The sequence below is a fragment of the Leopardus geoffroyi genome, chromosome D4, assembly GCF_018350155.1.
Source record: "Leopardus geoffroyi isolate Oge1 chromosome D4, O.geoffroyi_Oge1_pat1.0, whole genome shotgun sequence".
Classification (NCBI taxonomy): Eukaryota; Metazoa; Chordata; class Mammalia; order Carnivora; family Felidae; genus Leopardus; species Leopardus geoffroyi.
Genome location: NC_059342.1, coordinates 93,867,276 through 93,892,491, shown reverse-complemented (window position 1 = coordinate 93,892,491; position 25,216 = coordinate 93,867,276). Strand labels below are relative to the sequence as shown.

Sequence of the window (25,216 nt, the reverse complement as noted above, 5' to 3'; positions counted from 1 at the left end):
AGGAACGACCGTGAATGGAGACGAAGACTTTATGAGGCCTCCTGGGCACAGAGGAGAGGAGGGAGGACCGGCTAATCTCCAGAAACGTGGAGAAGTGCGTCGTGGACGTAACGGCTTGTTGCCGGGCGGCGTCATTTAGCGGTGCGTGTGCCTGGGTGGGCTGGCTCCCGGGTCCTCGTGGCGAGCCCGTCTCTGAGGCCAGCTGGCGGGTGGAGCCGAGGGCGCCTGGGTCCCCGCACCTTGACCACAGAGGCGGGCCCTTGGTGTGTGGTTCTACTTGTCTCTCTCCGCCGATTCCTCACTCCTCAAGCTGCCCGCTTTCTTCCCCAGCGCCGCCTTGAGGATGGACCCGGCAGACCCTCCTGGCGACCCCGCTGCCGGCGACCCCGCCGCTGGAGACACAGACCCCGCTGGCCACTCCACTGGCAGCGAGCGCCGTTGCACAGGTGAGTCTGCGCGCCTACGGCCCTGAGTCCGGCTGGCTGCATTTGGCAGGGCCAGGCGTGGGTGCGCGTGCGGGGTGCGCGTGCAGCGGGTGTGGCGGGGGAGGTCTGTCCGGGTATGGGGTACGTGTGTGCACCAGGTAGGCGCCCCGGGGGAAGGCATCCCGTGCTGTGGCCTTGCGCGAGGCCGCCCCGGGAGTGGGTGCGAGCGTGCAGGCGACACAGCACGGCAGCGCCGCCGTCCTGTGTCGAGGGCTGCGGGTAGGCGCCTCTCTTTGCGCTGGGAAGGGCGCCACTGGCTCTCGAGGATAAGCCACGTGGCCTGGTTGTCCCAGGGCGGGCTGCCTGCTGGCCACCTGCTTGCGGGCTGCCAGGAGGACTGCGGGACTGGACAGACACTCAGGCGTGTGTGGGGGCACTTGGGAAGGACGGCTGTCTCTCTGAGTCCTGGCTCGACACGCACAGTCTCTGGGCTCCACACATGGGCGTCTGATCCGTCTTGCCAAGAAGGAGCGGGGAGGGGACCGGGATGTGTCTGAAAAGCAGGGGCCCGGGCCAGGCTGCAAGCACAGGAGCCCCAAACCCCGTGGGGTATTCCTGCCCTGCGCCCAGGGGCGGAAGAAGACGGTGCAGGGCATTGGCCCCGGGTCCTGACCGGAGATGAGGGGCCTATTTGGTCCCGGAGGCTCCTCCGTGGGGAAGGGAGGCATCTTCGGCTTGGTGGCCCTGGATGTGGTCAGCAAAGAGCTGTTTTCTCATTTCCACCCTGAGAGTCCGGCTTGCCTCTTTTGTTCGGGGCAGCCATGGTCTCCAGATGTTCCCCACGGCAGCCTCCAAACTGGGTCATCAGTTTGGGGGTCACCTCTGCCCATTGAGCCAACCAGAGACAGGAGCGAGGACCCAGGTCCTGGTGGGATAGGGACCCAGGGTCTGGGGGGAGACAGAGACCTGGGGCCTGGGGCAGGGAATCTTCCGGCCCCTCCTTCTCTCAGGGCCTCACCCAGGGTGGTGTGTCAGGCCCTCCTGTGTCTGCCCATCCCCTTGGGGCGCATGTAGGGTGGGGCCTGCACTGATGTGGGGCCCGGCCATCACACCTGGGCCTCAGTCTGAGGATATGCAGAGCAGCGCCTGCCATCCGGGGTCTTGCAGGCCTCACCCTTGGTCTACTGGAGCTAGCAGAGGGACAGGCCACCCTGCGAACAGACAGCCCCCCTGGATCAGACACAGCCCCCCTCCCCGGATCAGACACAGCCCCGCCCCCGGATCAGACACAGCCTCCCCCCGGATCAGACACAGCACCCCCTTGATCAGACACAGCCCCCCTGATCAGACATAACCCCCCCCCGGATCAGACAGCCTCCCCCCAGATCAGACACAGCACCCCCTAGGTCAGACACAGCACCCCCCGGATCAGACACAGCACCCCCCCCACCGGATTAGATACAGCCTCCCCCCAGATCAGACCCAGCCCCCCCTGGATCAGACACAGCACCCCCTGGATCAGACACAGCCCCCCTGATCAGACATAGCCCCCCCCGATCAGACAGCCTCCCCCCAGATCAGACACAGCACCCCCTGGATCAGACACAGCCCCCCTCCCCGGATCAGACACAGCCCCGCCCCCGGATCAGACACAGCACCCCCAGGTCAGACACAGCACCCCCTGGATCAGACACAGCCCCCCTGATCAGACATAACCCCCCCCCCGGATCAGACAGCCTCCCCCCAGATCAGACACAGCACCCCCTAGGTCAGACACAGCACCCCCCGGATCAGACACAGCACCCCCCCCACCGGATTAGATACAGCCTCCCCCCAGATCAGACCCAGCCCCCCCTGGATCAGACACAGCCTCCCCCCGGATCAGACACAGCACCCCCAGGTCAGACACAGCACCCCCTAGATCAGACACAGCCCCCCTGATCAGACATAACCCCCCCCCCCGGATCAGACAGCCTCCCCCCAGATCAGACACAGCACCCCCTAGGTCAGACACAGCACCCCCTGGATCAGACACAGCCCCCCTCCCCAGATCAGACACAGCCCTGCCCCCAGATCAGACACAGCACCCCCAGGTCAGACACAGCACCCCCTAGATCAGACACAGCCCCCCTGATCAGACATAACCCCCCCCCCGGATCAGACAGCCTCCCCCCAGATCAGACACAGCACCCCCTAGGTCAGACACAGCACCCCCCGGATCAGACACAACCCCCCTCAGATCAGACACAGCACTCCCTAGGTCAGACACAGCACCCCCCCACCAGATTAGATACAGCCTCCCCCCAGATCAGACCCAGCCCCCCCTGGATCAGACACAGCCTCCCCCCGGATCAGACACAGCACCCCCAGGTCAGACACAGCACCCCCTGGATCAGACACAGCCCCCCTGATCAGACATAACCCCCCCCCCCCCCCGGATCAGACAGCCTCCCCCCAGATCAGACACAGCACCCCCTAGGTCAGACACAGCACCCCCCGGATCAGACACAGCACCCCCCCACCGGATTAGATACAGCCTCCCCCCAGATCAGACCCAGCCCCCCCGGATCAGACACAGCACCCCCTGGATCAGACACAGCCCCCCTGATCAGACATAGCCCCCCCCAATCAGACAGCCTCCCCCCAGATCAGACACAGCACCCCCTAGGTCAGACACAGCACCCCCTGGATCAGACACAGCACCCCCCCACCGGATTAGATACAGCCTCCCCCCAGATCAGACCCAGCCCCCCCTGGATCAGACACAGCCTCCCCCCGGATCAGACACAGCACCCCCTAGGTCAGACACAGCACCCCCAGGTCAGACACAGCACCCCCTAGATCAGACACAGCCCCCCTGATCAGACATAACCCCCTCCCCCGGATCAGACAGCCTCCCCCCAGATCAGACACAGCACCCCCTAGGTCAGACACAGCACCCCCTGGATCAGACACAGCCCCCCTCCCCAGATCAGACACAGCCCTGCCCCCAGATCAGACACAGCACCCCCAGGTCAGACACAGCACCCCCAGGTCAGACACAGCACCCCCCGGATCAGACACAACCCCCCTCAGATCAGACACAGCACTCCCTAGGTCAGACACAGCACCCCCCCACCGGATTAGATACAGCCTCCCCCCAGATCAGACCCAGCCCCCCCTGGATCAGACACAGCCTCCCCCCGGATCAGACACAGCACCCCCTAGGTCAGACACAGCACCCCCTGGATCAGACACAGCCCCCCCCATCAGACACAGCCTCCCCCCGGATCAGACACAGCCCCACCCCCGGATCAGATACAGCCCCTCCCAGATCAGACACAGCACCCCCCATTCAGACGAAATCAAAATGACCTTTCTCTGAGAGCCCAGTGCCAGCATTCCTGGCCTGTGGGATCTGTGAGTGTAAGAAATGACCGGTTTAGGGTAAATTTCTACGCAGCCATAAAAAAGGGAACGCCCCTCAAGGACAGGGTTTGCCTTCCTAGCTGTCTTTTCTTCTTAGATGTGCTTTTTGAAAAATTGATTTTCCGCAGTTTTTTTTTTTTTTTTTTTTTAATGTTATTTATATTGAGAGAGAGAAAGAGAGAGAGAGCAGGGAAAGGGCAGAGAGAAAATCCCAAGCAGGCTCCGCACCGTCAGCGCAGAGCCCGACGTGGAGCTCCGACGCAGGAACCCTGAGGTCATGACCTGAGCTGAAACCAAGAGTCAGATGTTTAACTCAGGAGCCACCCAGGCGCCCAGTTCCACGTTGTTTTTACAAGTTGCTGTGCCGTCATTTTAAATCCCTGTTGTTAGTAGGATCTTTTCTTCCAGCAGATTCTCTAATGTGCCCTCGAAGTCTGGTAGTTTCTGTGTGTGGATCACACGCTCACCTGAGTGGACCCATAAGCTGTGTGGTCTTGTCGCAGACAGCGAGAGCCTGCGTCTGTGTGGACGCCCTGGCTCGTCCTGACTTCCACGGCTGTTCGCCAGCCTCGCGCTTAGGGGCCCTGTGCTGAGGACAGGCGAGGTCTGTCTTGGGGGCCCGCGGCTTGTCGGAGGGGGCAAGATAACAAGGCCTTCTCGCCCCACTTCCCAGATGGGGACGGCCCCCACCGGAGAGCTCACCCTGCCCACGGGGTTTGGGTGCCACTGGGGGCCTCCGAGGGACTGCCGGGCAGGAGGTGTGGATTTGGGAGCTTTGAGGAACGCCCTTTCTCTTGGCCTGGCGCCTGCCCTCGCGGTGCCCGCTCGGGAGGGGCTGGGCCCACCATCACATCCCAGACGAGCGTGGAACCTGGGACCAGGGACCGAGAGGGGCAGACAGGTGCACTGGAGAGAGTGGCAGTCCCCAGCTTTGCAGAGGAACCGTGAGCCCCCGTGCTGGGAGGTGGGATGTCGCCTGCCGCCAGCGCTCACGTGGACATTGCCGCAGAGGGGGCCGGCACCTGCACCAGGTGGTGTGGTGGGCAGTGAGGGGACGGGCTGGCCTCCCAGAGACAGGCCTTTGTGAGGTGCTTCTAGGTCTGCAGAGGTGACGGGGCCTGATGCTGTGGCCCTTTCTCAGGGCCGACGGGGTCAGGACAGCCGTCCTGGGGGCGGGGGTGCACACCGCGATGACCCGATGGCTTCCAGGCCACCTGAAGAGAGGGCAGGTGTGGTCGGGGTGGCCTGGGCTTGGCGTGGTGGGCACTGGAGCTCTGCAGACCCTGACCCGAGCGCAGCTGTGTATCCAGGTCAGGACCGAGTGTCCGAGGAGAGGTGGCTTCACGGAGACCGCCGCCCAGCTCAGGCACGCCCAGCTGTGGTTTCTGAACTTCATCTCCCCGACTCCAGCGATAAAAAGCACCCACTTTATTTATTTGATTCCTTAACACCAGCTTCGCGATGGAAAATAGTAGGGGTCTTCCTGGCAGTTGGCATGGCAGCTGAACACGTTTTCTGGAATGCGTCTGTTTCTTTTTTTTTTTTCAACGTTTATTTTTGGGACAGAGAGAGACAGAGCATGAACAGGGGAGGGGCAGAGAGAGAGGGAGACACAGAATCGGAAACAGGCTCCAGGCTCTGAGCCATCAGCCCAGAGCCCGACGCGGGGCTCGAACTCACGGACCGCGAGATCGTGACCTGGCTGAAGTCGGACGCTTAACCGACTGCACCACCCAGGCGCCCCGGAATGCGTCTGTTTCTTAAAGCGAAGGCCACTGAGGTAGCTTAGACTCAGTGGCATTTCAGATGAAGCGGCATCTGTCTGTCCTGTCTGTCCCTGTCCCTGCATCCCTCTTCCTCCTGTCGGCCACCTCACGAGTGGAGGTAGCCGGCAGCTCTTGGTGTCCAGTGGGCACCGGGGAAGCGGGATGGGAGGGGGCAGGGCAGAAGGTGGGCCATCCCCGTGCCTCTGCCCGAGCCCCTGGCTGCCTTGTGGCCCCCAGGCATGTGTGTGGGAGGGCTGTGGCCAGGACAGCCAGTGAGGCCCACGTGCCTGGCGGGGAGAAGCAGCCTAGGGTGCAGGGGTGAAGGTCTGGCTCTGGGGATTGAGGTACTTTTCAGTGTCTTCCCTGCATACAGCCCCCCACCTGCCCCCGCCTGCCTGGTCCTGGGATGGGGTCAGGGGCCAGGTATAGGCCGGAGGCCATCTGTCTCGGGTCCCGGATCCAGGCCTGGGGTGGGGAGGTGGAGGTCATGGCAGGCTGTGGGCAGAGGCCCCTCGGCACCAGGCCCCACGTGCCCTCCTAGGCCCCAGCCTCCTACCTAAATCCCTAGGCCAGGGCAGTGGGGACACAGGCCCCTCCCTGGGTTCTGCAGAGTGGTACTGAGCTTGCTTATCTAACCCTTTAGACAGACACCTCCCAAGTCCTCCCTTTCTGTGTCTTTGGATGGGCATCAGCCTGGGAGCCCCCCCTCAGCCTAGGGGACCTCCCTGACCCCCTGCCTGCATCTTGCCCATAACTCCGTGCCCACCCAGGCCACGCCCTTGCCATGCCTCACCCCACCCAGACCAGCCTCAGGTCCCCTCCAGAGGTCTCCCTGAGGCCACTCTGAGCTGGAGGCCGTGCACGCCTGTCCCTGGCACCGAGGTCACTGTGGAGCACCCATCAAGGCCCAGACCACAGCCGTGAGCATGGTCAAATGTGCTCCCTTCCTGGGAGGAACCGATGGTAGCCTCTCAGCCCGTGTGCAGGGTCTAGCTGTGTGGGCTGAGTCGGGGGGCATGTCCAGGGCATAGCTCCCAGTGGGGCCCAGGTCTTAGGTGCTGGGAAAGCAGCTTGGAGCAGGGCTGTGCCCTTAGACAGCCCCCGGTGAGGGCGGGACCAGGCCGGACAGGAGAGCCGTCTTCCAGTTCCTGCAGGGTCCTTCTGATCAGTGGGAATCTTTTATGTGATTGACTTCTTTGGGAGACCTCTCCGGCCCAAGGTCTTCAAGATGTTCTCCCAGAGGCCCTATTTATCTTTCACGTTCAGATCTACAACTGGGGGATGGATTTTCTGTAGGTGTGAGGCCAGGAGATGCCCCAGGGTCCTCTCAATAGGGTTACCCAGTTCCTGGGGCCACTGTGGTCACACATCGGGTCCCGTGTGTGCCCGGCTCTGACTTGAGGTCTTTACACTGGTCCACACCTGCCCTCTCTGGGCCAGTGCCGCTCGGCTACCTCAGCTAGGGTGCTGCTTGGGGCTGGGTGGGGTTGGAGTCCTGTCTCGCTGTGATTTGGGTGGATGGTTAAGACAGGTGGACACACACACACACACACACACACACACACACACACACCCAGCCCACTGTTTGGGCTGGAGCAGAATGGTTAATTGTGGGACAGGTGACAACTTCACATTGTCCATTGTGTGGGATGGCCCTTCTTCAATAGGTCTTTTAATTTTACTCTCAATGCTTTATGGCTTTTTTGCATGAATTTCGTTTGTTAGAGTTATCCAAAGAAATGTGAATTTTTTTGTGCCATTGTCACTTTTTCTTTTTTTTTTTTAACGTTTATTTATTATTGAGAGAGAGACACAGAGTGTGAGCAGGGGAGGGGTAGGGAGAGGGGGAGACACAGAATCTGAAACAGGCTCCAGGCTCCGAGCTGTCAGCACAGAGCCCGACGCGGGGCTCGAACCCACAAACCCCGAGATCATGACCTGAGCCGAAGTCGGACTTAACCGAGCTTAACTGACTGAGCCACCCAGGCGCACCTTTATTTGAAATTTCTTTTCTTTTTTTTTTTTTTTAATGTTTATTTATTTTTGAGAGAGAGACAGAATGTGAGTGGGTTGGGGCAGAGAGAGAGGGAGGCACAGAATCGGAAGCAGGGTCCAGGCTCCAAGCTGTCAGCACAGAGCCCCCCGTGGGGCTCAAACTCACAAACCCCGAGATCATGACCCGAGCCGAAGTCGGTCTCCCAACTGACTGAGCCCCCCAGGCGCCCCCACTGTTTCTGACGCCCATCTCCACTTGCTGGCTTACAGTGGACTTTACTGTTGGCCTGGTGGTGAGGGTCCGTGCAGAAACGTGTCCACTGAGGAACCTCTTCAGATTCTTCAGGGCTCTCCACAAAATTATGTTTTCAGTGAGCAGTAGTGTCTTTTCTTGTTGTTGTTTTGTTTTAACTTTTAAAGAGTTTATTTTTTCTAGAGCAGTTTTAGGGTTACAGCAAAATCCAGGAGGTTACAGAGATTTCCCATATCCCTGCCCCACACAGCCTCTCGCGTCCCGGCCAGTGTGGTGCCCTCATGAACCCTACTGACACGCCGCCATCGCCCAGAGCCCCCGTGGGCACTCGGGCCCTCCTGGCGGCGGTGCTCTGTGGGCCGGGACATGTGCGTGGTGACGCGCGTCCACTGTGACGGCCTCCCGCGGCGTCGCGTCACTGCCTGCATGGCCGTGCCTCTTCCCGAATGTCGCGGGGCTGGGATCCTGCCGCGTGTGGCCTGTTCACACGGCCTCCTCCGCTCAGGAGTGTGCGTTTGAGGGCCCTCCGTGTCCTCTCTCGCTTGACCGCTCATTTCTTCTAGCGCTGAGTCGTATTCCGCTTGTGGACAGACCAGAGTTTGTCAGAGTAGTGTTGCCTTTATTGTTTCCTTTCCAAATTCTGTGCCGTCAACTGTTCCTTCGTGTCGTGCTGAGCCAGCAGGGGCCTGCAGGCCGTGCTGAATGGGCAGTGGGTGCCCTCCTGTTGGCCCTGTCGCTGGGGGCCTGCTTTCAGCTTTCAGCTTTCAGCATTAAGTTCTATGTTTGCGGAGGGGTTTTGTTTATAAACATCTTTTTTTCTGGGTCATGAGGTTGCCTGTGGTCTAGTTGCAGAGTTGTTTCCTAAATCGTGAATAGAATTTACTCTTCTGAAATGCTTTTTCACGAAATGTTTCCCCGTGTCCCATTAACGAGCCACAGTGGCGGACCCTCCATGGGTCGATCAGCCTCGCTTTCTGGAGTGCGCCCAGCGTATCCCTCCTCCCGTGCTGTGCCCTGAGTCTAACCACTGTTGCCTTGTCCGGTCCCTGCGTCTGTGTGCTCGGGTGGGCAGCCCTCCAGGGCTGGGCTCAGGTGTCCCCGCCTTTCCTTCCACGTCTGGTCTTCTGCAGGAGCCCGGTGGGTTGCTCTTATCTCTTTGATTCTTGAGTAGATTTGCGGGTGAGCCACCCATGCTCTTGAGCCCCCTGATTTGACCTATGGAATCTGTTAGTGACACCCCCTCCCCCCACCTCTGAGCCACATGGCCTTGATGGTCCTTGAGGAAAGAATGAGGCGCCCCCTCTGGGCCCTGTGCTCTGCAAGGTTCTGGCGGGGCTGGGGAGGCCAGGGTCAGTGGCAACTGGGTGTCGGCAGCAGAGCTTTTGCACAGAGAAAAGGGGTTTCCGCGGCCTCGTGTGGTGAGGCCGTGGGGAGCCAGGAAGGGCTGAGCAGGGTGGCCCTGCCCTGAGGCCCAGGGCAGGTAGCCGCAGAGGTGGGGCGGGCCCTCCAGAGGCAGCCAGGGGGCGCTGGTGGCTGTGGGTGACTCAGAGGCCGCTTTCTCTCCCAAAGTGGAGAGCAGGCGGCAGCCACCTTCCCAGGCCTTGACCTCAAACCTGGTCTGAGGGCACAGTCCCTTTTCCAGCATGAGGGTAACCCCAACTTCCCCGGGGCCTAGGGTCCCAGTGGGATCCCTGCCCCGGCCAGCAGTCCTGCAGTGGGGCTGGAGACTTGGGCAAGCAAGAGAGGGCCAGGGCTGTGGGTAGGGAGGCTTTGGGGAGCAGCCAGGGGAGGCAGAGGCCGGGACCACTTTAGGGTCTCAGCAGGGGCTGGGGGCCACACTTGGTGGGCAGTGGACAGGCGTGGGCTGTGACATGGCATGGAGGGGTGGGGGCGCGGTGGCCCACCAGGCATGCCCTGATGGTTAGTGCTGTGGGCTTGGCCCTGGGGTCCGATGCCCCTTCCCCGCGCACACAGTGTGGTCAGTCTGAGACCTGCAGCCCACCATTGCTGAAACATGAGGCCTGGGCTGCCCCAAGCTGTGGGCAGAAGCCCATCCCAGTGAGCACTGCAGGATGGCCAGGCTGGCGTCACAGGGAAGGGCAGTGGGGAGCTCTGGCCGGAGTCCACGGGCACGGGCTGGCATCTGCGGGAAGCCCCCAGGCGTTGATCAAAGGTTGGGGGGGGTGTTGGTGGACTCTGCATAGCCCTTGTCTCGTCTGCCCAGGCCAGGACCCACTCCTGTTCCGGCAGGCCCTGCAGAAACTGTGGTCCACGCGAGAGCTGCGGCAGGTGAGTGAGCATGGGGGTTGCGGGCCCTCCACGGGCCTCAGTGGGCCGCCCTGTCCGGATGTTCCAGCAGACACGTGGGGGCTGGGGCTTGGGGTGACACCCACTAGACACTGGTAGACACAGACCCCCGAGGCTCAGAGCAGGAGGGAAGGGCCTGCGGCCACCATTCAGCTTCCGCACAGCACAGGGGACCCAGTGGGCCATGACCACCTGTGTGCCGGGTGGGGCCCGGGTACTCACTGGTTCACACTGGCCTCGCCCATGGCCTCCTCTCCCAGGGACAGCCTGTCGTCCAGCAGGAGGCGGTGGGCTTGGCAAGGAGGCTGCTTGGTGGTGGTCTGTGCCTGGAGGGTAGCTTTGTCCCTGGAGCGGGACTGCCTGACCCTCGGGCCCCGGGCCCTGTACTTGGCTCCCCTGGGGCAGCAAAAGAGTGAAGTCGCCCTAGTTCCCAGGGAGGACACAGAAGTCACTGCTGTGAAGGCTGGAGGGATGAGGCCCGAGTCTAATGTCGGCCTTGCCTCCTGCCGCCCAAGGAGGGCCAGGCCCACGGGGGCAGGTGTCCAGAGCAGGCGTGCTGCAGGAAGGGGCCGCAGGCTCGTGCGGGAACCGTGTCTGTGAGCTGTCCAGGGTTAGGGTGCTCCTCGGGCCCGCAGCTTGCTTGGTGATGCCGGGAGGACCTGTCCCTGGCTAATGGGTCAGCCAGACTCCTGGGGCCACCACGTATGTCTGTGTCGGGGGACAGGCCTGGGCTCCTCCACTCCCGAGCCAGGTGCTTAGGCTTCGAGCAGCCAGTTCAAGCTGGACGAATCCGAAGTTTTCTGCAAGTCAAAAGCTCTCTTCAATTTTGTAACGGTGGCTTCGGGATCAAGACTGAAGCAACATGACCGTGCTGTCTGGTGAACAGATTCTCTAACTCAAGTCGCCCCCGCGTGTCTGGGACGCGTCTCCCCCCGGTCACTGTGGCGTTTGTGAGCTTTTGTCTCTGTCTGTTTCTGGTGAACTAACCTCATACAAGGTGTTCCTTCGTTCCTGTCCCTGGAGCAGCTGGCGGAAGACAGGAATTACTTGTTCGTCCAGAGTCTGGGAGAGGGAAGAGTGCACAGTCCTCCCCGGGGGGTCTTGGGGGTGGGGTCGGGGAGGCGGGGGACCCAGGCCTGTTCAGAGTTTTGCTTCTGGTTTATTTCCCCAGGAAGCTTCCGTTTCTTCTGTGTCATCGTGGCTGCTGGCCAGGCTTTCCGAGGGGGGCGGTGCGAGCCCCCAGCTCGAGCTGTAGCGCTGCCCCCGGGGCTCCGCTTTTGGCGTCTTCGCTGTGGCCAGCGTGTGGGCGTGGCTGGTGCCGCTGGGCACCACCGCTTGTCGGGCGCCGTCCTTACTCTCCGGTCCTCCTTTCCCAGGCGCTCGCCCACAGCGGTGCGTTTCCCTCCAAGTACCCTTGGTCACGAGTTTTGAGGTGAAGAAACCCGTTGTCCCTCTTCCCTGTTTTCTGATTTTCATCATGTTGTCTCATTCGGCCAGCAGGTTACTTATTTCCAAGCAAATACAGGTGTGTGTTTTACCTTTTGTTACTCGTTTCTGTCTGTGAAGGGTCACGTCCGCGAATTTTCATTTTTGGTGCCAGCGAGGCCTGCTGTGCATGTGCCAGGGAACTGCGTCGGCTCCCAAAGCCCCTGGCTGGAGGGACACGTGCTGTCCCCTGGCTGACCACAGGGAAGTTTCAGAGTCCCCGACAAAACAGCACAGGGAAACTGGGGGTTGGGCTTGGAGAACCGTGTGAGGGTGTGTGGCACAAAGAGGAAGGGGGCAGGCTGGTGTGGACTGGGGCCTGGGGCGGGGGACGGACAGTGGGGTTGGGATGCCCTCAGAGCCCCCTGAGTTGGGACGGCAGGAGAGATGGCCAGCACAGGAGGGGTGAGCAAACTGGAAGGACGGTACTCCTTGGAGCAGGGCCCCCAGGCAGCAGGCACCTGGGAGCTTGTGAGAAACTCAAGTTCTCGGGCAGCCCTGCCTGTTTGAACAGGTCCATAGGGGCTCTGGCGCCGCTCCAGCCCCAGGAGCATGTGGGCACAGAAGCCGGTGACGACGGGGCACAGGCCCCTGCTGGGTGGCAGCGGTCAGGGGGCAGGAGGGAAGGAGACCCGGGACCCAGGCCAAGGAGGGACCAGCATGGGAGCAGGGCCTTGGGGCCTACGCTTAGATCCTCTAGGACGAGGGGCGGCAGATGGCCCATGGGTGCTGGACCTAGTGCCTGAGGGGCACCCTGGAGGCCACAGGGGCCGGAGGGGCGGGAAGGGCTCTCAGACCCCAGCCTGGGGGGTGTCCTCCTGTCCCTGTTCTCAGACCTTTCACTGTCGTGTTGTGGCCGTCATTCACGGTGACTGTTCCCTGTGTGCTTTGTGGGGTTTCACGTGGGCTCATCTTACTGAAGCTTCTTCCCCTGGTGGCGAAGGCCCAAGTATGTCTGCAAAGTAGTTAAAGAGCGATGGTGTTTTTTCCTGCCAGCTCCTGCCGGGTGTCACCAATGCGGGTCCTTGTGACGTGGAGGCCCATGTGTTGGAGGGGCTTCCTGGGACTCCTGGAGCCCGGGCAGCCCACCGACCTGGGATTGGCCCACCCTTTCCCTGTGGCACCCCGTGGAGGGTGCTGACCGCACAGCCCTGGGCCCTCAGAGGCCTCCTTTCCCACAGACGCCTCTCCTTTCCTGGGCGTCTGCAGAGAGAGACTTGCCTGGCTTCCTGAGTTCACCCAAACGCTTGAGGGGAAAGTCTGCATTTCATTTTTGGTAAGCAAGTCAGATGGCTCAAGTACTGTGGTCTTAAAGTTACATTCAAACCAAGTGGGTGTTTGTTCTAAGTGTCCTGGGGAAGCATAGTCCACACTGTGGATGCCAGGGCTGTGGCCCATGCCCCAGTTCTGCACCCTGCCTGCTGCCCACTGCTCTGTGGGTGGGCCCCTTGACCTGTGGGCTGCTGGGTGCTGTCTGAGCACAGCAGAGGCACATGTGTGGGAGAAGGCACGCACAGACAACGTGGGTGACTCTCGGAGCTCCAGACATAAGAGATGCCTTGCAAGGAGAGGGTTCTGGCCCAGCCTGGCCCTGAGATGCTCTCAGGGCAGAAGCGTGGGAAGGGCCGTGGGGCCAACAGCAGAGGGGGTCTGTGCCTCCTTGGTGACTTCCCCTCCACTGTTGCTTAGTCACTGGCAGTGGAGGAGTCTGTGGACCAAGTTTGATCAGCAGAACCCTGGGGAGGTCACTGGGGGCTTCCAGAAGTCCTCCTCTCTCCAGGGGAGATGCCAGAGTGCAGCAAGGAGGTGCCTGGGCCCTCACTGGTGACACAGCATAAATGAGGCCTGTAGCCCCCGGTGGGGCTTGGTACCTGGGCAGGTGAGTGTCACCTCCACAGTGCTCCCAGGCACTTTTCTTTTCTTTTTTTTTTTTTTTTTTTTTTTAATTTTTTAAACGTTTATTTATTTTTGAGACAGAGAGAGACAGAGCATGAACAGGGGAGGGGCAGAGAGAGAGGGAGACACAGAATCGGAAACAGGCTCCAGGCTCTGAGCTGTCAGCACAGAGCCCAACGCGGGGCTCGAACTCATGGACCGTGAGATCATGACCTGAGCTGAAGTCGGACGCTTAACTGACCAAGCCACCCAGGCGCCCCTCCCAGGCACTTTTCACGGGAAGGGACAGAGGCAACTCCCAGCCACGGAGGGCAGAGTCCTTGGCCCAGGGTGCCGACAATGGGCAGCGGCCATCGTGGAAGGACATGCCTGCTCACCCCCCTTCGGCTGGCTACCACGAGGTTCCACCACAAAGAGCAGCTGGGCGAGCCCGAAGGAGGGAGCCGGCCCCAACAGTGGACTACGGAGCGACCCTACTGGGAAGGGGTCTGTGAAACCTACCAGGGCTGGGCAGCCACACCTGGCTGGAAGGGTGGTGGTGCCCTTGGAAGAGCCTTCCTTTTCATGGCGCCTGGTCAGCAGGCACCCAGCTCAGAGCTGGAAGGTCGCGGTCCTGCGCCTGGTTCCTCCTTCCGGCCCCCTGCCCTGCCCCAGGGCTGGCTGCCGCACACCCTCTGTCCGGCTGGTGGCAAGGGGCCAGGCAGGTAGAGACTGCCCCGCGCAGAAAGGAGACAAGGCGTTTACCTGAGCTCACCTTGCGAGCGGAAGAGCTGACTGGCTGGCGACTGTCAGCCCAGGCCCCGGCCACACAGCCTCCCTGCTTTGCTCTGGGAGCCTCTCGGAGCTGTTCTTCGGGGGCCCTGAACGGGCACCACACGTGAACAAGTTAGGACCAAAGTCCAGGGCCGCATCCTTCTAGACCTTTCCTTCCATGAGCAAGAAAGTGGCGGTGGTTCGGCCTCAGCTGTCTTCTTTCACACGTTCCTGGAGGGTGGAGGACAGTGGCCCCTGCGGGTGCCCCCAGCTTCCTTGAGACGGGCGTGTGGCCCGCGCATCCCAGAGAGTGGCAGTATTTCAGGCTGTCCTCAGGGTGCTCTCCGTGTGCAGGTCTGCAAGGACAGCCGCGGCCTCACCTCCAGGCTGCTTACGAATAGCCTCCGGTGTCCAGGGGTCTGTTTCCTGAGCTCACGGCCGAGACCCTGACCCTGCAGCTCTGCCTGGAGGGGGGCCCGAGACAGGCCTCTGTAGTTGCAGCAAGTTCTTGACTGCAGGGTGTCTCACGACTGAACGGCCGAGTCAGGCAGAGTGGAGAGCCAGGGCTGGGTGCAGTGTGGCCCTCGCCCGACACCCCACTTGCTTAAAAGTCCATCAGGAATCACTGTTCTCCTGAAGACACATTTGGGAGAGAACACCGCACGTGTTCCTGGTGTTTCTCTCTTCAGCTCATACATGTTTCCAAGCCTTTGGCAGTGCAAGAGGTGGAAAAGTGAATCAAAGACCTTTTCCAGTTTGGCTTTTTCTCTTCTTTCTTCTGTTTCCTGTTGCTTGCTGGCCCCGCCAGGGAGTCACTGTGTCTGAAGGACCAGTGCCAGGTCCTCGGCGTGCCGCACGGGTAGTTGGGGCGAAGCCGAATGAACGGAGCCTCTCAGATGGGTCCCGCCGCCCTTGGCCCGACTCGGGGAACATGCCCTCTGTCTTTACAGGACCGTCGGTGTGGACGGTGGCTGCCACCCAGGGCCAGGGGCATGGCGGGTCAGACCAGGACCCCGAGGATGGGAGGACAGTGCTGACCAGCCCCAGTCCCCCCTCTGAGCAGACCACATGCTGGGCCGTGCAGGCCGGGGCAGGGTTTGCCAGGAGGATTTGAGCTCAACAAAGAGACAGTGAGGTGCTGTGTCTCCGCAGCTCCGGGAAGAGGCCTGGCGGGGGTTTGCTGCCCTGGATGACCCACTGACCGGACTCCTGGACATGCTGGAAGGCAGCCAGGCCTGGCAGCGGAAGGGCCCCTCCCTGGAGGCCTGGGTAGTCTGTGAGCTGCACCGCTGGCTGCAGGCACGGCCACTCCCTGCGCCGGCCCAGGTGAGCCCTGCCCACGGCCCCACCAGCCTCGCCCCTCCCACCCCCTCCATAGCTCTCGGCCTGGTGGGCTCCACGCCTGCCTGACCTGGCCCGCTGAGCTCGTTCACCCCTGGTGGGCAGGGGCCGCTGCCTTCGGACTGACTGTGCTCCCGGGTCTGTGGGCTTGACTCTCAGCTTCCCCACAGTCACACGTCTCCCTCGTCCGTGCTCCTGCCCCCCAGGCCTGGCCTGCCTGGACTGTCCACCGTAGGCACAGGGGTGAGGTGCTGGACTTCTGCCCCAGCACCATGCTCCAGCTGCAGCCCCCCACTCCCCGGCTGAGGCTGGCTCTCCGGTCTCCCAGCCCAGCTCAAGGCTGCAACAGCTACAGGCCCGTGCAGTCAGGGTCCTCGCCAGGAGCCCCCCTAGTCTCGTGGAGCCACTGGTCAGCATCTTCCAGCTGCAGGACGCAGACCGGAGCCCCCTGCTGACTCACATCCACCAGCTCCACCAGGAGGGCAAGTTCAAAGAAGTGAGTGTGACCCCCATGTACATCGGGGCTGGCTGGGAGGGGCTCAGGGGCCAGGTCTGCACGTGGGGTCAGTGGAGCCGGCAAGAGCTGGGCTGAGGGGGCTCCCAGGGTCCACCCTGGGAGTGTCCTCTCCACCCCTCCGCTATGGGAGTGCTGCAACGGGGACTCTGGGTCTGGAGCAGAGGGTCTCAGGGATCAGCCACCCCAGGAGCCCAGCTCGGGGCTGTGCCATGCACTGGGGTCCCAGGAGCCCCTCACACTCACCAAGCTGGAAAAGAGTCTGGGAGCAGCACCCCCCGCCCCCCACGCCTGGCTCTCTGGTGCAACACCTGGGGTCCTTCCTCCTGGGTGTTCGCTGAGGACGCAGCCCAAGGACACCCTGGCTTTGGCCTGGAAGCCCTGTGGCAGAACCGCTTACCTGAGCCGCTGCTGTCCGGTCTCACATGTCAGTTCCCAGAAACACTCCGGGGGGCTAAGAAGATCAGGGGTGCGGGCGTCCCTCTGCCCACACTTGCCACCCCTCGAGCCTCGATCAGACAGCTGGACCTCCCACACCCTCCCAGCCCAGAGCCTCCCAAGCGGGGAGCTTTGCCAGGGAGCACCCACATGACTCCACAGGGTTCCCCCTTCTCCCTCCTGCCTCTGCCCAGGCCCACTCGCAAGGTCTCTTGGCCTCAGTGTGCTGTGGCCTGGGGACCGACAGCCCAGTTCCCTCTGGGCCCAGCCGCTTCCAGCTGCTGGCTTTGTATCCTTGTCGGGGGTCCTGCGGCCACACCCATACCAGGCCTGGGGACTGGCCCATTTGCTCCTATTCTCACAGCGGGGTCTGGAAGAGCCCCCTGAGAGCCCTCATGCTGTGTCTGCCACCTCCTTGCACCTGTCAAGGGGCCTGCCCTGGAGTGAAGGGGCCTCGCTCTGGGTAGCACAACTCCTGCTATTTGTTGTTCTGTTGGACCAGGTCCCCGCAGCGGTGGTGCCCCTGTGAGGGTCAGACACCCCAAGGGTCCTTTTGGGTCCTTGCAGGTACTAGGCTGGGCAGGACCCCAGCCTACCTGTTTCAGTGTTTCCCAGGACCAGCCCCTCAGCATGCCACTCATGGTTTTGGGTTTTTTTGCAGAAGTTCCGCGTAGGGCACAGCACTGGCACTTTGGGGCACAGGTGACCAGTTATGACAGCAGAGAGTCCTCTGGCGCATGTAATGCTTTGGGACGTGGGGCCATGCCTGGGACGGGTCATGGCTCCCTTATCCTGGGAAAGTCTGGGTCAGAAAGAGCAAATGTGGAAACGTGGGCTTAGTAGCTGCAGGTCTCTGGGTAAGAGCTTGTGGGGCTCTGGAGGTCTTGGTGGGTTCGCTGGGTCTCCCTTATGAGCCCTACCAGCTCTCATTGAAGTCCAGAAGTTTCCGAGAGGAGGTGGAGGCTGGCCACGAGCACTGGGAGTGACTTGGGTCTGCATGAGGTAGTAAGGAGTGGGGGGTCTGTGGTGAGCAGGGAGGGGCGGCTCTATGGTGGGGGTGGGGCGCAGCTCTGAGCTGTTGCTGCAGGCACAGGGGCCCCCATGACATCTCTGTGCCCTGAGATGTGAAGGTCGCAACACAGGGAGAAGTCTTAGGCTGCGCAGCTCAGCGGGGCACTCTTGCTATGTCCCAGGTCCAGTCCCGGGGGTGTCCAGGGGCTCACTCCTGGCTCACCCCTCCCACTGCCCAGGGGCGCTGCTCCCCATGCCTCAGTGGGCACCGAGGCAGAACCCCAGACCTGCCCCACGGGGGGCCTTCCTCCCCGAGGGGCCAGTCCCAGTGAAGAGGCTCATTGCCATTTGGGCCTCACCTGGACCGCCAGTCCTGCACCCTCAGAGGTGTGGGCCGTGTGTTGGTGACTGTCATGCCCGGCCCTGGGCTCTTGTCTCGAGGCTGGTGAAGGGCGCTGAGAAACCAAGATGGCCACGCCAGGGACAATGTGGCTGGGGCTCCGCTCCTGTGGCGCAGGGCCATTCTCCGCAGGCTGAATGGGCGGCTGGGCTTGCAAGAATGCGGGAGGCAGAAGGCAGGCTAGTGTTTCGGTGTCTTCTGTTACACCCGAGCCTTTCAAAGAGTGTCTAGGGCCGGCTGAATGCGCCTCCCTCGCGCTCCAAGGCAGGAATCCCAACACAAAGGGGGCTCTTGTCCCGCACAGGCCCCTTCTGCGAAGAAAAGCCATTGTCCCCAAGCGGGGCCGCCCGGCAGGCAGTGCATGCTCCAGTGCCCACCGCCGCGCCCGGCGAAAGGGGCCGCATTCAGGCCTGTCCGCTCGGATTAGCAGGGACTCACGACTTAATGTGCACCGATATTTCATGTCGAGGGCGGCGGCTGGCTCCAGGCGGGATGAATGCCCGCTTTTGTCTACTGAGTTATTTTATTTACATTTTTTAAACAGCTTATCAAGGTAAAAAGATAGCTTTGCTTCAGGGGGAAGAAAAAAAAGCCCCTTGGCTCCAGGCCCGAGCTGAGCTGTGGAGGTGGGAGGCAGGCCCGTCCTGGGTCTGAGGCTGCCGAGTCTGGGCTTGGCTGCCTGGGCACCTGCCCGGCCTCCAGCCCCATGGAGTGGACAGCCGGGAGGAGGTGGGGGGTGGCCCATGAACGCTCCTCCCACGGCGGCCACCCCGGCCCCTCTGGGTTTTCTGAGTTGTTTTCCCCAAAGGCAGCAGTCCCGGAGTCTGTCTGGCCAGAGGTTTCCACAGCCTCGCCCTGACTCAGCTGGCATCTCTCTTCTTAGAGGCCTCCATGCAGAGGCCAGGAAGGCCTGGGAGGCGCCAGGGGCCCGGTCCTCCGCAGTTTCCTCCCGTGGGGTCTCAGCCCCTCCCACCTTCCCTGTCACAGGTGCCTGTGTCAGCAGGTGATGTGCCTGCACTCTCTCATGTGACCAGGCCATGGGCGGCTTGGTGTGCTGTCCTCTCAGCAGAAGCTCAGACAGAAAAATGACCAGAGACAGATGCTAAGCCCACCTCATGGCAATGAAACAACTACATACAGCACCCGCCCCGACCAAGCCCCAAGACGGAAGCCAGGCCCCGGGGGGCTTCCTGCTGTCAATCATCCCCGCCAGGTCACCGAGACCACACCCCCTGGCTGCCCCTTTCCTTGTCCTGTGCCACCCCACCCAGCCTCCAGGTACAGAGGTGCAGGTGCAGAATGAGGGTACCTCCCAAACTGTCCCTGGGGGGTGTCTGCGGCCATCCAGCCCTGGCACGCTGGCCATACCCTGCAGCTTCCACAGAGGCCACGTGGCTGAGAGAGGGCACCCTGGGTGCTAGGAGAGCTTGGGAGGAACCAGGGAGCAGAGAGGGGCCATACTGAGCACTCTGAGCCCTGTGTGACAGTGTCATTGTGTGGCCAGGTGGGCTGTGTACCCGGCCACACATGTTAGGACTGAGCTGCCTGCCTAGGATGGGTGGGCTGGGCTCTGAGCACCGCCCCCCCCCCCCACCTCAGCCGGTGGGCACCACTGACCAGGACCCTGGTGGCAAGGCGGCAGGTGAGAGGGTTGGGGTTGGCACCACAGGCTCCTCGGGGGGAGGGAGGCCCTGCCGGCAGAGCGGGGGCACCCTCAGCGCTCTAGGCTGCCCTGTAAAGCGAAGCTCCTGCTTCTGTGCAGGGCAGCGCCCAGCCTCCCGTGGCAGCCTGACCTGACACCCAGGCCACCGTTCCCAAGCCTGAGGCCTCACCCCAGGAGTCAGAGGGGTTGTTGGAGAGTGGGGGGCTCAGGATCCCCCCCAGACCCCAATGAGGGCTGGAGCCTAGAGACAGACGGAGTCTTGTCCCTAGAGGAGCAGGAGCCACAGATGATGGGGGCCGATACCCCAGCAGAGGTAGTGAGGGGAGAAGGAGGGCATCTCTGCCGCCCCCTGCCCCTCGCCTCGTGCCCCCCCCCCCCCACCTCTCCCAGGGTCACTGGCTCGTGGCCCGGTCTGGAGGATGGGAGGGTCTCAGGCCCCCAGGTATCCCTCTCCACAGCCCCTTCTCGGCCGTGGCGTGGCCTGACCAAGCGCAGGTCCAGGTGTCGACGGCGGAAGAAGCGCCGCAGGTGGTAGTGTTCCGACCACCCCAGTTCGTGAGCTCGGTGCGCGGGGCCACCGGGGTATGCACGCTAGCCTTCCCGGGTGCGGGCCTGGCGCTCCCTCAGTTCTCAGGGGGCCTCCCATCCAGAAAAGACAAGGTCCCCGTGGGCGGGAGGCACCTGAGCCCCTCCCCAGGCCCTGCCCCCCCCTCGAGTCCCTCCTCCAGCTCTGGCCCCGCCCCCTGCGCCCCTGCCCCCCGCTCGGGGCCCCTCGGGGCCCTGGCGGCCGAGCTCCTGGACAGCAGCCAGGCTGTGGAGGCGCCGGGTCAGCGCTGCGCAGGGAAAGGCCCCTGGCCCTGCGCCCCCGCCCCGCGCGGTCCGCGGCCGGAGGCCGGAGCGAGCCTTTCCCAGGCCGCTATTTTGGTCCTTTGTGTGAGCCGCGTGGGGCGGGGCGCCCGGCTGCTCTGCCGGTTATTTTTGCTCATAATGGGAGCGCGATGTATGGAAATTATTAATAGCAGCCCGGTCAGCGCTACGTGCGGGCGCTCAGGGCCCCGGGCGTTCTCTATGCTGAGTCGGAGGAGGGTCCCTGCGGCCGGTCGGCCGCCCGCGGGCAGGGTTCTCAGCTGCGCCCACTACCCTCCCGTCCTCACCAGGAAGCGGTGGGTTCAGAGCCTCTCTTCTGTGGACCCAAGGGGGCAGCTCTGTGCTTCCCCCAACACACTCAGGCCACACCACGGCCTACTCCGGCCTCTCGTCCTGGGGCCAGTCCGCCCTTTTGGACAGAGAGCCCTGCACTCATTAGCCGTTTTGGATTGCACACACAGTATGCCTTGTGGAAAGCGCTCAGAGGCCCCTGCGCTTCAGGGCCACAGGCCCCCAGGCCTCAGGGTGCACAGAGGCAGGGGTCACCAACCCTGGCCCCTGGCTGTGAGCACCGTGACTGGCCGTGCCAGGCTCTTGCAGGTGGAGGGCAACTGGTGGGAGGTACGGGGCATGTGAGAGCGGGTATGTGGAGGCAGAGCCTGGGGGTAGGTGACAAAACTTCTACTTCTTGTCTGCCCCCCCTCGTTCTCTATCCACTCATCAGCACCCCCTGGCCAGAGCCACTTGGGCCCAGCACCCACCCTGATGCCCTATCCAGCAGGCCACACCCCAGCCTGGTAGGGCCCATGGGTCATTCCCACCTGCCCCACCTCTTGTGGAACCTGACTCAGCCCGGGGGGGGGGGGGGGGGGGGGGGCAGGGGTGCTTGTCTGCCAGGAGGCTTCTGGGTTCCAGGCCCCTTGGACCTGAACAGGCCTGTCCTGTGCCCCAGTGACAGAGGTGTAGAGGGTGGGAGCCCCCCCCCACCGTGGCGCTGCCCATGCCCCACCAGGGCCCGTGTACTTTGTGGAACCTGTTCCATTTCTGATTGCCAGGCTGTCGTGCTGGGCTCCAGGCTGAAGTTGCAGCCAGCACTTGATGTTGAAAAGGTAAGTGTCTTTCTCACGTGAGTTTTGTAGGTCCCAACGTGGATGAAGCCCAGGTCTCCAGAAACATGGTCTGGAGGCGGAGGGTCTTGTACCACTGAGCCCCGGCCTCTGCTGTTCACAGGGTGGGGCTGGGGTGCTAGAGGGCAAGGGTCGCGTGTGACCGCCTGACCCTACTCGGAGGGCCCAAGGGGCGTGCCCAGGAGGGCAGTCATTGGGCTCAGGTGTGGTATGCTCCGAAAGTGGTGGCCAGAGGGGCTCTCAGGAATGGAGCTCTCCGTGAGGACCACCCCCATGGTTCCAGCCTGGCTGATGGGACCCCATCCAGTCTGGGCTCCAGGCAGCCTGACCTGTGTGGTCACATGGAGAGGAAAGGAGGTGAGGTGGGGTCTAGTGTAGGGACCACTGGAAGGGGGCTTTGTTGAGGCCTGACGTTTGCAGTGGGAACGGCCCGAGTGTCCAAAGGGCCAGTGCCACCATCAGGGGCTGCCTCCAAGGTTCCCTGAGGGCTCAGCTTGGGGCTCTCATGGGCTCATGCACTCATGGGCCCTAGGAGTAGGCATGCCATCTGTGCCAACGAGGAGGCATTTCTGTGCCATCGGGCTACTGCCCACGTTGGCCTCCCTCCCGCCCCCCGCCCCCCGCCCCCAGTTCAGTGAAGATAGGAGAAACAGCTTCCCCAGGTTCCCCTTGCCTCTTGGGGCCTCCAGGCCTTTGTAATGGGGATGAAAATGACCACAGAGCCCAGGCCGAGCCCCAGGGAGCTGTGGGGCCTGCGTGTGTGGGGGCGAGATGCTCAAGCGCAGGGCATGGGCTGGGCTGCCTGCATCGTGCCCCAGGAGCCACTATGGGGGCACTCACACTCTTGGCTGGGTTGGAGGTGAGTCTGGGGTCTCAGCTGGGGGTGGAGGTGCCAGATGCCCACAGGGCTGTGGCCTGAGGACGTGCTTCCCCGCAGATGTGCACCCCACTGCTCCTCCAGGACAGAGTGAGCCTCGTGGAGCGTTATGTGGCCGGCTTCCCGGACCTCCAGAGGAGGCTGCTGGCCCTCCTGGACTCCTGGTGCCGGCCCGGCTTTGACATCGGAGTTGTTGCCAGGTGAGCCCCACGGGGGCCCAGGGTGGGGTGAGGGGGGCAAGCACAGGGGAAGGCCACACGCATGGCCCCCACAAGTCGCAGCCGGGTCGGCCAGCGAGGGGCCACGCCTGCCAGGGACCAGATGAGAGATGGTTACCACCCTCGGGCGAACAAAAACAATCCTCCGCGTCAGGTGGGTGACTTCTTACCTGGTTCCGGAAGTCTCGCTGCTTATCCATTCACTCATTCCTTCATCCCTTCGTGGGATAAATCGCCAGGGACAAGTGTGGAGCCCATGTGGATAGCCCACGTGCCTGTATATGTGACGTGAGGGTGTCGCCTGGGTGTGGGGCACGGGGGTGGCATCTGGCGGGAGAACATCTTGCCACACGTGTTGAGGGGGGCACAGGGGCAGCAGCTCCTGGAGGTCTGTGAAGGCTCCTTGAGCCACCCGCCCATCCGCAGGTAGTAGTGCCTCGATCCTGGCTCCGCGAACTACTCAGCCCTGGGGCCCCCGGCCGGAGATCCAGACCTCGGGCTCTGGGGCAGACCTCCCTGGACCTATGAGCAAGTCACTTCACTTTCTGGGTTTCTTTCCTTGTCCCTAAAACTGGACTGATCTTGCCTGTTTCAAGGGTTGTGTGACTTAAATGCTGGGAAGCAGGCAAACCCACACAGCCCCGGGCCGGGCTCGTCCAGCGCTGGCTCTCCTCCCTGTCATTACGGATTGGAAAAGTGACAGAGTGGCACCCAGCTGGCCCAGTCAGTGAAGCATGCGACTCTTGATCCCGGGGTCATGAGTTTGAGCCCCAAGTTCGGCATGGAGATTACTAAAAAAAAAGTGGCTTGAACAATAAACAAGGACTTTAAAAAAAGGGTGGGGGGACACACAGAGCAAGTAAGTGAACATACTGTGGGGCCAGGGGCCAGAGTCCCATGTGGAGAAGGGACATACATGGATGGACAGTGGGACAGTGAGGAAGGCCCTGTGTGGCTGGATCTAGTTGAGGATATTGGTTTAAATCAATGATTTTTAAAAAATTTCCTGGGTCTTAAGACACCTGGGTGGCTCAGTCCAACTCTAGATCTTGGCTCAGGTCGTGATCTCACGGTTCATGACTTTGAGCCCCACATTGGGCTCTGTGCTGACAGCTTGGAGCCTGCTTGGGATTCTCTCTCTCTCTCTCTCTCTCTCTCTCTCTCTCTCTCCCCCCTCTCCCCCTCTCCCTCTCCCTCTCTCCCTCCCTCCCCCCATTCTTCTTTCTCTCTTATAAATAAACAAACAAACAAACAAACTTAAAAAGAATAGTTTAGAAAAAATTTTCCTAGAGCCTAGAGAAAGGGAGGGAGAGAGAGACAGAGAGAGAGAGGGAGAGGGAGAGGGAGAGAGAATAACAAGCAGGTTTGGCACCATCAGCACAGAGTCCGATGTGGGGCTTTAGCTCACGAACCGTGAGATCATGACGAGCTGAGATCAAGAGTCAGATGCTTAACCGACTGAGCCCCCAGGCGCCCCTATAAACGCTAGGTTTTAAAAAGTGCTTCTGGCTGATAAATACAAGCATTTATTATTGTGTCTCTGCCCCAAAGTGAAGAAGACATTTTAAGAGAAGGAGAGGCAGCGACAGCAGGGGTCCAAGAGCTGGTGGCAGGTGGTCAGGTAGAGCACTTAGCAGGCTGGGAAGCTGACCTGTGGCCACCAGGAGCGTGTGGGGTCCAACGCAGAGCCCGAGGAGGGCCCTCAGCGGTCAGCCGGTCCTTGGGGACCCTGGGCCGAGGTGTCTGCAGAACACAGAACAGAACTCTTTGCAATCAAAAATTTAACAGCAAAGTGAAAAGCACAATAAAAGTTTGGAAGATAAATTTGAAGATGTCTTCGAAAAAGTACAAAACAGATAAACAGATTGAAAATCAGAGAGAAAAGGTTAAAAGAAAAGGTAGAGATCTTGCCAAGAAGGCCCGACATCCAAGTAGTGGGAACCCCGGTCCCGAGGCGCCCGGCTTAGCGGGTCTGCGGGGCAGCCTGCATGGGTGAGACACACACTGCAGACCCCAGGAAGAGCGGGGATCAGGCGGGATTCCAGGAGCATCGCCTGCCCGGACCCCAAGGTCTCAGCTCAGCCGAACCCTCAAGCCGGCGCGGGGCAGAGCTCAGGCGCACACCAGCTCTAGCAACTTCTGCGGGTGTGTGCTGAGCTGTCAGCTGGGGGAGTGAGGAGGTGTGTCCACCAAGTTGTGGGCACAGGGCGAGGCAGGCGGGGGGCCTGGGTCAGCAACCTCAGCAGACAGGTATTAACCCTGAAGAGAACAGGAGGATGTGGCCTGGCCACTGACAGTGTTCGCCTGGTTGTCTGGTCATGATATGGCAGACACGGCATCCTGGCCCTACGTAAGGGCTTGGATACTGTGTGGGGAGGGAGGCCGGAGAGCCTTCCGTGGTGAGATGTCCAGACCAAACTCCTAAAACTGAATAACCAAGAGATCACGTACAAGGATGTCGCTTGTAAGCAC

At 61.8% G+C, this 25,216-nt stretch overlaps 1 protein-coding gene across 5 annotated transcripts in view; it reads left to right on the top strand.

Moving 5' to 3' along the window:
• Positions 1-25,216, top strand: part of EXD3 (exonuclease 3'-5' domain containing 3) — an 81,417-nt gene that overhangs the window by 18,695 nt on the left and 37,506 nt on the right. For 4 of the 5 annotated variants that reach the window (XM_045470090.1, XM_045470089.1, XM_045470087.1 and 1 more), the window contains 6 exons: positions 331-446; positions 10,072-10,136; positions 15,441-15,614; positions 15,958-16,125; positions 21,578-21,631; positions 22,587-22,726. In XM_045470090.1, the coding sequence (XP_045326046.1) occupies positions 344-446; positions 10,072-10,136; positions 15,441-15,614; positions 15,958-16,125; positions 21,578-21,631; positions 22,587-22,726 (704 nt within the window). In that variant the 5' untranslated portion in view covers positions 331-343. Of the gene's footprint in view, positions 1-330; positions 447-10,071; positions 10,137-12,015; positions 12,916-15,440; positions 15,615-15,957; positions 16,126-21,577; positions 21,632-22,586; positions 22,727-25,216 lie in introns of those variants that run through there. The other variant, XM_045470091.1, reaches the window with a different exon arrangement.